Genomic DNA, 11,911 nt, shown 5'->3' on the forward strand with positions numbered 1-11,911 from the left:
AAAAACTCGGCCAGCAGGTTCAAACGTGTCAGATTGTCACATAATTTCTATAAGTGCAAGTTCAACAGGATCTAACGTGAGAACCTTTTGTAAGAAAGTGCAAAAATTCTGAACTTTGGTCATAATGGCATGACAGTGGGAATTCAGAAAACACAAAGCAGCCATGAAAGCAACCAGATGAATGTGGCCTAGTTCTTGTTTACACACAAGATTACACAAAAACCACTGCACAGATTACCTCGGGACTCGGTGGAAGGACGCGAGTCAGGAACCTTACATTTTGGTGTGGATCCAGGATTTTTCTTTGTTGCTTTCTTTAACATTTTGAGATTGGGCTTTTTCAACAGTTTCCCCACTTTCCCAGAGAATAATTCATGAATCTTGATGGGAAAAATCTAACATATACAGGGAACTGATATCTATGAGTGTGTGCAATTTAAGGGGAATGTTGGGCCTTGGTAAAAGTACGCACTCTACTCAGTTCAAGTTTTGAATGTGAATAATAGACTTTGCAAGTACTTCTGTGGTTTTTAACTTTTCCTTTCTTTGCCAGTATGGACATGGAAAAGGTTATAAATTGCATTTGTTATTTCAAAAGCCTTGGAAAATATTCATTTTATCTTGTAGAAACCATGTACATTTATAGATTAAGAGCAGCGCTTTTCACTGGGGTTAAATATACAGTTTGATCACCTGCTGCCTTCAGTTTCATCTCTTAAACTATTAGATCATACATGCTTGACCAAACAGACATTTTTCATCCAGGTGTATTTTTATTTTGGTCTACCCCAGTCGCAGTTGATCCCGGAGTGCTTGAAGGCAATGATGAGGATGACTTACTGTGCCCACTGCCGCGGCATGGCCTCCGCCAGACCTTGTGCCAACTACTGCAGCAACGTCATGAAGGGTTGTCTGGCCAACCATGCTGACCTCAACACTGAGTGGAGGCACCTGGCAGGTGGGTAACCCCCCCCACACACACACACACAAACACACAACTCGTTTAACTTCCGACATATGGAAGGATTCATCCTGTCTTCACGCTCACTGGGGCTCCTGTCATTACAGAAACCATGATGCAGGTGGCTGATCGGTTTGATGGTCCATCTGGCGTGGATAGCGTGGTCCACTCCCTTCCCTATCGCATATCAGAAGCCGTGCTTAATATGATGGATAATATGATACCCATCGAAGCCAAGGTCAGAACACACAATGAGAAATGCAGATGTGAACGGCTGACTTAACCATACACACTGTATTTACTGCAGAGAATATATTGAATATAAGGATTTTGTGAGCTAATGTTGCAAATGTGTGACAACACCATCACAGCTGCTCAATATCTCTGATATCAGAGTATTTCAAAATCACTGAAGACAAATAGTATAAACACACTGCTCGCCAGTTTGCGAGTCTATTTGTTTTCACTGTCTGCTCTTTCTGTATTGATCGCTTGGAGTGGGTCACGATTATTCCCTTCTGTCTGTCTCAGTAAAGCACAAACAGTTATGGTCGTAAAGACAAAAACTCCACAATCAAACTTTTGTTATTGTAAAAAAAAAAATGGCTGCAGCTACAGGAGTAAATGTTGCTTCTGTTCCACAACTAAAAACCTTACTTTTACAAACTTCAGCGAACGTATAACAAACTGAAGACAGATCAAAAACTTGTATTCTCACCCTTCTCATTCTGTTTGCATTAATCATCATTGAGATGTGTCTTGAACTTGCCTTGAGTCCACGTGTGGTAAATTGAAGTGAGTGGACAAAGTTGAGAATAAATAATTCACGCTGCACGTCTTTGAAGTGTGTGAAGCTCAGATGGAAAAGAAAACGATGTTATGCACTTCTCTCAGCCAAATACTGGATTTAGCAGGAGATAAGACGAGATGTGGGATTGTTTGCATACGTAGCTTCTCATCAATCGGATGTTTTTAAAGCACATCCGCAAAGTCCTGATGGGGCAGATAAGCTGATTGTTGCTTATTTAGTCATGAATGTTTAATGTTCTAAGGCAATAAGAGATTTGACTTTTCTGGGGCTAACAAATGTTGATCTAAGTTGGAAAGCTTTAAAAAAAACAATGGTAAAAGAAGTAAGACAAAATAAATAGGAGCTGTGTCAGGAAATTCCAGTGTGCAAACTAATAAACAGTCATTGATCCAGGATTAGTGCCAAACAATGTTGGGCTGTTCACTGCTCACTGTGCTACCTCATTGCCCTTCGCACAATTATCACCTATCCAGCCAGTAAATGAATGCTGGTGCACTGCTCCGCGGACCCGACTTCAACTGGAGGGATGTGAGTCATGCCCGAGCCCCCGTGAGCCAAAGCATTTACTTCACAGTTTAATGGTGTTTGAGCCGCTGTTTTATTTGATCCTTTTAAAGGCACAGGCGGCAAAGTAAAAAATCTGCCTCGAGTCGTTTGGCGAAGGTGGAAAACAGGGTCGAGGGTGAGAGGAAAAGACAAAGGTTCTTCTGTGCTGGTTTGCCGCTAAAGAGCACGGCTGGGCGGACTGCCTCTGACCTGGTTCAGAGTGGTGATCACGCACAGCCTGTGATGTCCGTCTCTAGAGGAGAGAGATTCGCTGATCCCAGAGAAGTCGCTCAACCCTTGCAGCGTAACATTACTTTAGGGCAGGAGTTGGACAGATTAATTTACATAATCTGTTGACACATGTCGCGTTATGTCATTTTTCTCTAATATGTGGAATGTAAGTGAGTTAGAGTTATCATATTTTCTGAAATGTTAAAATATGGCAACAGACCTGACTGGAAGCTTACAACAGGATTATGTTCTAGTTAAATGTGGAGGTTCAAAGGCTCCGGGCTCCTCTAAGCAGAGCAGATTGACGGACAGATTGACGGCAGTTTAACTGTCCTCCCTGGACACCATTTATGAATCGTAAACCCAGGACGACTTGTGTTTTCTGAGCCGCACAGTTATTCTGCCAGAGCGACGCTGCGATTGACTCCTGGGATCACGCAGAACAACCATCACACTGTGGGTACTAATATGCGGAAAGATTCTCTGTGAACCTGAAGATAAGTTGGTCTAACAAACACAACATTTTGCTGATGCAGTGCGAGTATGGGATTATAGGATTTTATTCAGAGAGCTGGTTCAGCGTTATCGGATTTCAGTCTTGTTGACACCACTACCAATAAAGACCCAGAGTATGAACTACGTATGGAAGGAAGGTAAAGTATAAAGAGTGCATACGTAGCCTTAGGTTCAAGTTAACAGTTGTATGTGGAGATGGATTTGATGAAGAAGCCTTTAGATCTGCTGTTTGGAAAGCTGAGCGGAACAAAACTGAGTGAATATCCTTAATTTGTCCCTCTCTCATAAATCCTCTCTCTGTCTTGTCTTTTCCTCCCTTTCTTGCTGCTCCAGTTGTTCCAGACTTGTGGAGTCCTCCAAAAGGGCGGAACCAGCAGCACAGGAGGCGATGAAGCCACGAAGAGAGGGAGGGTCACAGTTGAGGACAACATGGAAACCAGCTCCAGCACAATGGACAAACTGGTTCGTGATTACCTGACTGGGTTGTTTGTCATTGCTCTCTGATGTATGTGTCCTGCTCATAGTGATGGTTTATGACACAGGAGCCGTTGCTCATCATGGACAATTAAACCCATTTTGCTGTTCATTTCACTTAACACAGACGTCTGCTGGGTGATTGCATGGGAATGAATGCTTGGACGGATGAATGGATCCGATGAACACCGCACTTGGTTATTGAGGAAACAGGATGAACCATCAGGCTGTGATTTGGAGCGAAGGGAGAAAGCTCACGAATCTGCTCTTGTCCACTCAGGTGTCTGACGTGACTGTGAGACTGAGGGACATGCAGTCGTACTGGGTGTCCCTTCCATCTCTGCTCTGCAGCGACAGAGTGGCTACTGGGACAGGGGCCGAGGACAAGTGCTGGAACGGCATGAGCCGCGCCAGGTAGGAATTTAAACCATAAATGAAAAATTAATTTCCAAGTAACGTAACATTCTGTCTTCCAAAAATTATACTTATTAATGCATAATATGACGGGAACTGTGAGGTGATCGGACGTTGAAATACATATGTTTCTACAAACTACTAAAGAAATAGTTTCCACTCATTAAATACTATTTTCCAAATGGATGCAAGAGACCATGTTGAAGAAGTGTTCATGTGTGCCAGGTACCTCCCCGAGGTGATGGGCGATGGCCTTGCCAGTCAGATCAACAACCCAGAAGTGGAAATCGACATCACCAAGCCAGACATGACAATACGTCAGCAGATCATGCAGCTGAAGATCATGACGCACCGCCTGAAGAACGCTCTCAACGGCCAGGATGTGGACTTTCAGGACACCAGTGAGTAGCTTTATTCACTTAGTCCACCGGTTTCTACAGTTCACAGGAACATTTTAGATGACTTAAGCAGCACTATGCAACTTTTTAACTTAAAAAAAAACAGATTTGATGGTTCGCTGACTTGGAATAGTGAGAATGTTCCAGCTTTCATTTCCTTTTCTTCACCGAACACTGTTCTTGCTCTATGTAAATTTGGTGAGCTGGTTCACAGCTTAAATTTTCTGAATCTGGCCCAGCAAGTTCAAGAGTAATGCTTAATTGTAGATCACTTAAACCAGGGGTCTCAAACTCAAATTACCTGGGGGCCGCTGGAGGCAGTATCTGGGTGAGGCTGGGCCGCATCAGGTATTCCACAAAAAAAAAAAAATTTGCTAAAAAAATCCAAACTTCTCTAATGTCATTACTAACAGTTATTTAACTTCAATGGGTTCTTCTGAACATGAATAGAATATTGAAGAACACGAACAGTTCTTGTAAACATGGCTTCTCTTGCCTACTTCTTGCTGCCAGAGACCTGGCAGCGCTTCCTCTCACATAGCTGAGCCACATTTGGCTTGAGGGAGGAAGCAGTTGAGACCCTCAGTATGGCTTGAAGATGATCATCAGTAAGCCTGGACCTGTACGTGGACTTATTGAAGTTCAAGGTGGAGAAGAGCTTTTCACACAAATATGTGCTCCAAAAAAGGCACATGGTCCGCTTGAACATTCGGGAAAGCTCAAGGAAGCTGGGGTTCAATTCTCACAAAAATTGCCCCAGCTTGTCTTCCTTTCCACTCACCTCCCTGAACTTGGCTTTGAGGTCAGAGTTGCACTGCAGGCCAATGAGCTCCATTTGAAGCACAGGAGGGGCATCTTGCACATCAAAGGAGAAGGGATCCGCAAAATTTTTGTAAAAGTCGCTCTGTGCGTCTTGAAGTCTGCAAATCTATGATCAAATTCCTCCTGTAGCCTCACATTTTTCTATACATTTTTGTGCTTACTTTGTGCCGGCGTGTTGGCTTACCTGCGTTCTGGGACTTATTTGAGCAGATCCGGTACCTCTCGTATCGAAAAAAATATGAACATTAAAAAAAGTTTTTTAAGAAATGATTAAAATAAAATATAACAATATAATGTAATCACTAGAAAATTACGGAGCCCCTGTTGACATCGGTGGATGAATTACTAATTTGTGGCCACGCAATAACAAGATAATCTAATAAATTATATATAAAGCTTTCTTAACAACAGCATCACAATTTCATAAAATTATAACAAATGCAGACTTCTAAGATGAACCAAAATAACTAGCACATCGTCATGTACAGTCCGTGGCTCGGTGCGTAAATGTCACCACCAGAGGATGAGGGAATTTAAATCATTAAAATTCATCCACACATATCAGGTGTAAATAATAATGTAAAACAGCCCAGACTGTAAAATGTAGATATTAGCTCAATGACGTGTTATAAACTGCTGCGGTTTAGAATAATCTGTCTGCGTAAAGAAGCTCCCAAAACCTCACAGCGCAGCGTGTGCGTAAAGGAGCCGTGGTGTCCCTTGAATTTGCCTTCAATTTAACAAATTGTGTGTGTGTGTGTGTGTGTGTATGTGTGTGTGTTCCGTTCCGCTGGACACAGAAGTCGCCTTTGCTCAAGACGCCACTTTATTAATCACTGACATAAAGACTGATACCGTCACTGCAGTATAGCCTAAATAAGTCCCACTGCATTGTAAGTGGCATGTGTGTGCTGTTTTAAGCGGCGTTTTATGTGCGTTCCGGGACCTGTGCTCGTCGTACCTGCGCTGTGATATGTACTTAGCGTTCCGGCACCTTGTGATTTATAAATGAAGCACTGGATACATCATGACCTGCGCGAAAGAGGGCAGAAAACTATGAATTTCACCCTCCTGCACCGCACATCCAAAGCCACTCTTTTCTCTCCCGGCTCTCTCTCTCACTCACTCTCACACGTACACACACACACACGACCCCGCCCCCCATGTCACTCACTTGCATGCTGCGTTCACTGGTCAGGCACACAGTAGGAAACCAGAACATCATAACATTGTCCCACACAGCAGCTAACAGCGGAGCTGCTACAATGTTTGTGCGGGCCGCACTAACATTAAACTTTCATATTAAGGTGGGGGCCACAAAATATCGTCCCGCGGGCCGCAATTGGCCCGCGGGCCGCGAGTTTGAGACCCCTGACTTAAACAGACTAAGAACTTGCCAAAAAAACAACGTTAATATAGTTCGTTTGGTGTATTTGTTACCGCGGCCGCGCTTCTGTTTCAGCAAGCTGGGGATCATGGGTAATACGTAACATGTGGCTGCAGAGGGCGCTGTTGCCTAGTAAAACACACACAGTGTTGCTTTAAGATAAATCCACTCAGTCCCTGTGCGTCTGAGGAGGCAGAAAACTTCTGCCTTAGTTCCTCTAAACTAAAAATAGCAAAGGCAGTAGAAGTGGAATTAAGAAAACAGGCATAAAAAATGCTCGGCCTGATTCACAATGCTTTCCTGTCATATTTTTCAAAACAGTGTGCGTACAGTGCTGGCAATAAAACTCTCATCCTTCCTCTGGGGCTTGCACCTGCAGAGTCAACCTCATCTGTCATGCCAGCAAACAGTGTATAGCCCAGTGTGTTTAATAGATTACAGTTTTTTTCCACTGCTAAGTCACGCTTAATAAAACTGGGATCTACTTGATCTTCATCATCACCTCCTTAGCACAGCAGAACTCTGTTACAAAGGTGTTTACGCTTTTAAATGGGGTTCACACATTTTTCACACCATCTCATAGAACAGGAAGCACAGGTGTCAGACAGAAACCCGAAACTGTTGGTTTCATGTGTTTGACAAGAGGAAAACATCTATTCAGAGCTGATCGAGGTTACTTGCATAAGTATGAATGTCTCATTCAGCCGTGTGAGGCTCTTTTGCACAAATCTTCAAGAAGCAATCAGCCTTTATCCCCCGCAAAAAAAAAAATCTGTGTTGCTATTTGCAAACTTGGATCAAGAAGCCAAATGCATGTCTGTAGTACAAAAAGCACAAAATGCACTGATGCAGTAGGAAAGCTGAACCATATTAAATCTCAAAATTTCTCTAGAAGCTTAACGTAGGTCTTATATGTCAAAGACAGTTCAAAGGCCCATAAACACCTGCATACGAGAATTAAATGAATTAAAACTTATTGGAATAAGTCTTTTTTTTTACTGTATTTCTACTGAGAATCAATAAAATGTGTAAAGAGTGAAGCAGGGTCGTATCTCGAGTTAAATCATCCGGCCTAGAAGGATACAGACCATGCTGTGATATCTTTACTTCTCTTTTTGCTACAAAGTATAACAATGTAACAGAAATGTAGCACATTACAGTGAGGCTGAACTGGTTTATAAAGCTGTATTTTGAATTCTGTCGTTCACTGTGTAGGATTGATTGAATGATTATCTTCACCAATTGTGGAATCTCATGTCCCGGCTCTCTCTCTCTGTCCGTAGGTGACGACGGCAGCGGTTCAGGAAGCGGCAAGTGCACCGAAGAGATGTGCTCCAGGGGCCCGCGTCTAATCGACCCCGTCACCGAGCGGCCCATTCGCTACCCCTACCTTCCGGAAAACAGGAAGGTGAAAGCGGCGTCATCGGCCAACCACGTCCTCCCCTGCGTCGCCACCTACCTGATTCCACTGCTCCTTCTGCTGCTGCGGCGATAATTGAGGGGGAATCCACCGACTGGGACTGAGTATGGGACACAGGGTTGGGGGAGGCTGAATGGGGAGGGAGGAGAAGATGGGGATTAGTTACTTTGCCAAAACTAGGTAAATATGAGGAAACAACAACAACAACCACAAAAAAAATCACTTGGATGGACATTCTTTGGGTTCTTGATTAGAACAAAGTGGAATTGGGAGTATTCATAAATGTTTTGATCCTGCTCTCGTCTTTTATTTCTCGCTATATTATGACGCCATTAGAGCTGGTCTTTTTGCATCTTCTGTTTTGTTTTCTGGTGTTTGGGTTATCTGAGATTCTATCTGTACCTAAGACATGTGTGTAAAAAACTATATTGCTAACGGTATGTTGGTGTTGACGCCACGGGGGAGAGGGAGACCGGGGCTTTGTAGTGGCGCTCAGATCATTTTATATTTCTCACCCCACCCTCCCTTTAAAAACAGCACTTGTGTTCGGTCTAATTCTTTATTTATGAATCACTCACAATAATAAAGCCTACGGTGATTTAATGACTGCAAAGTATTTCAAGAAAAAAAAGAACACAAACTTTGGATGAAATTAAATTTTTGTGACTTTGACAGGAGGATAATCTGGACGACCAGACCTCTGAACGCATTAAGCCTCAGAGCCAAGATGAGAGCGCCCTATTGCATCAGCACTTTCTGCCATTTAAGCTGTAATAATAGCCGCGATCACAGTCACACTGACATGATCGTCTAATCTATGGGTAACATGACCCCCCCCCCCATCCACCACTCCATCCATCCACTCATCCCTCCCCCGCTGAGGCAGATCTCCCTCTCTCTCGACAAAAAAAAAGAAAAACCCCTGCTGGCAGTGTAGGATCAACTCGAGAGTCGGGTGTAAGCAAAACACGTGCTCGGCCGCGCCAGGTCTCAGATGACAGCAGCTTCCCACTATAGAGCTCGGTGTTGTAATGGGAGTGGCGGGTGTCATCAGCTGATGATTTGGGAAAACGTGTAGCATAAACAGAAATACCCAGAAGCAGAAACACGGCTGTCATGTAGCGCTTCTTTTTTTTGTCCTTCCAGTATTCCTTTAAAGTGCACGGCACAGCAACATAAATATATAATATGCATCATTTTGTGTGCTCCCTGCGATTAGCCTCTTAATTGCCACCAGCAGGGTCATAAGTGGGGTGTTTTTTTTTCCCAAGTTGCAGCAATGATCCAAGCCACAGCGTGCACATCTGTGAGGCAGATTTCTATAGCAACCGCAGCAGTGTACATATTTTGATCGCTTCTTTGTCGTTTTCTAGAGAAAATAGCCAAGTAGGTATCGAAAATGTTATAACGGCCAGATCATTGTGTGCTGCCGCTCTTTTTTTCTTTCATCACCTGTCACATTCGTGTCTGCCTTCTACTTTCTGCAACTTTTTAATTTTTTTTTTTTTTTTTTATATCAGTGCCTCTTTCTTCCCTCTCCCTCCTCACCCCCCAGCTCCCCCCCGCTCGTCAGTTATTATGACCTTTTAAAAGCTTTTTGCTCGTGCTTCGACGTGATGGCGAGGAAATATGACAATGACACAGTGCTTCATTACGTGTCAACCTTAGTGGGAATGTTGTGGGGAACACAGTGTGAGGGTGTTATTAGGGTTTTTTTCCTGATGAGAGGCTCGCTGGGTTAGGAAACGCGTAACCACGTTTTCACTTCAAAGAAATGTCAACGCTCTCATTTAAGAATACTGTGTGCAGGATGGTGGGACTATGCTTGCATATATGTGTGTGTCTGTGTGTGTGTGTGTACAAGTCTGTGTGTGTGTTTGTCTTTGATAGATTGAGCAGAAGAGGTGGCCGACAATATGAGCGTTTATAAATGTAGTTTGGCTGCCACAGAAATGAAATGTATGAAAATGTATTGGGCCCCCATTGTATTCTAGAGTGCTATTCAACTCACAGCAACTGGAGATTAATATATCTCATTTTATAAAAATTATATTTCCAACCTACTACTGTAATAACTCCCAATCCGTATGGATCACATCTGTACTTGTCAGCATTGTTATGTAACGGGGGGAGACGCTCCTTTTAAAGTACATCATCTCTTCAGTTGTACTCGGGGACAATCCTCCACAATTCAGTTTGGGAGAAATCCTTTAAGAGCTCAACAGTTGATGAAACTGCAGATCCAGTTTGAGGCTCTGTGGAAGTGTGAGGTGCACGTCTGTCGGATTCTTGGTTTAACTACTGATCTGAGAACAGGAGAGGTTGTTGTCACGTGTGTGAGCTGACGGTATGTGTTGATGATCTGTTTCTCAAACGCTTTATTAATGAATGCTTTGTTGCTCTGCGCGGGTGTGTGTGTATGTGTGTGTGAGAGTGTGTGTTAAGTCCCTGGTTAAGAAATCTGCCTGTGACTGCCTTTGACACTTTGTATAAGGTTGGGGTCAAATTTGAGATAGACAAAAGACAAGATGGAAGATTAGATGCAAATGTTAAACAAAGATCGATTAGAGAGAGAGCGTCGCACGGGTCGTCGTTTTCTTTTTTTCCGTTGTGGTGACCCTCTAGAAAAATCAGAGTATGAATGTGAAAGCACACGACACGCCCTGTAAAGAATGAGAAATGACTCCGACTGTGATGGCGACATTCCAATTCAACGACGACTTATGACTCGGACTTCGGTCTTTATGACTCCCTCACGATGTCATCGGCTGAAATTTGCACAACCCCCTTCCCCCCCCGCCACCGCCACCACCACCGCCACCGCCACCGGCCCACACCCCTCCTCTATTCCATCACCTTTTTTGATCTCATTATTTTGTTGCTCAAAGTCCCCCTCCCTTTTATAAAAACCAGCACTTTTATGAGGCCAATAAATGGCGTTGTCAGCACAAAGACATCACGGGATGGTCGATCAATACGTGAGTCAACACCTTCCAGGAATGACTATTGATCGGGGATGTGTGTATGCAGATAGATGTGGCCCAGCAAGACGTCTCCTCTCCAACTGTGCTGGAAGCAGTGTTAGAGTCCCTACGAGTGAGAGGAAGCAGGAGAGAGGTCCGTCCAGAGCGCTGATCTCACATCAGTGGGGGTGCGCCTCCATCCTGACCTCATTCATTACCGTGGGTGGCAAAAAAAGATGCAAAGCTGATTATCCGACCATTTAAAACAGCTTCACTCTCTCTACGCTGAGTCGAGCACAGGAGGTTTTTCTGAAAGGTGCCAATTTATTAAGAAAGAAATTTTAAAAATTTGTTCTTGTTTTTATTTACTTTGTTATCAGAAATCTATGGAGAGTTTGTGCTTACGGTGAAAGTAGATGCCAGAAAGAGGATGAAAAATACAAATGTCTCATTTGCTGTTGTACCTGAAATCTTGTGTCAATTATATACATTGTAAGATTTTCAACACTGTCTGTTTCCTGTGTCTTTAATGGCGTGTGTGTGTGACAGAGAAAATGAGGTTCACACCAGACACTTTATATAAAGATGGTCGACACTTCTGCACCTCCTCCCACTATCCAGATTTGAGCTAAAATATCGTGTACATCGAAGCAAGAGTCTGAAAACGTATGGGGGGAGATGAAGACTTGAACAAACATCAATGGGGTCAGAACTACCTAAAATGACAGACACAATCTTTCACAAAAAAATATGTTGACTTTCAATATTTTAATTTTAATTTTTTGGTCCCTTTCTCATCCATTTAAGTGGATAAATCTGGATTTCTGGCGGTTCTGCAGCCAGCCAGTAGGTGGCGATCAAGGCACTTTGTCGTCACTTTTGGGGAGTTGTCCATCTTTATAGAAAGTCTATGGTTCATACAAACAGCATTCAGAACCACTATGTGTAGGTTTCTTAGGAAAAGGTCT

At 43.3% G+C, this 11,911-nt stretch overlaps 1 protein-coding gene across 1 annotated transcript in view; it reads left to right on the forward strand.

The window, feature by feature from the left end:
• Window positions 1-11,451, forward strand: part of gpc1b (glypican 1b) — a 78,692-nt gene extending 67,241 nt beyond the window's left edge. Inside the window, exons 5-10 of the mRNA XM_061084978.1 lie at window positions 793-958; window positions 1,069-1,199; window positions 3,399-3,527; window positions 3,820-3,953; window positions 4,179-4,354; window positions 7,844-11,451. Of these exons, the coding sequence (XP_060940961.1) occupies window positions 793-958; window positions 1,069-1,199; window positions 3,399-3,527; window positions 3,820-3,953; window positions 4,179-4,354; window positions 7,844-8,055 (948 nt within the window). The 3' untranslated portion in view covers window positions 8,056-11,451. The remainder of the gene's footprint in view (window positions 1-792; window positions 959-1,068; window positions 1,200-3,398; window positions 3,528-3,819; window positions 3,954-4,178; window positions 4,355-7,843) is intronic.
• The last annotated feature ends 460 nt before the right edge of the window (window positions 11,452-11,911 follow it).

The sequence above is a fragment of the Limanda limanda genome, chromosome 13 (assembly GCF_963576545.1).
Source record: "Limanda limanda chromosome 13, fLimLim1.1, whole genome shotgun sequence".
Taxonomy (NCBI): Eukaryota; Metazoa; Chordata; class Actinopteri; order Pleuronectiformes; family Pleuronectidae; genus Limanda; species Limanda limanda.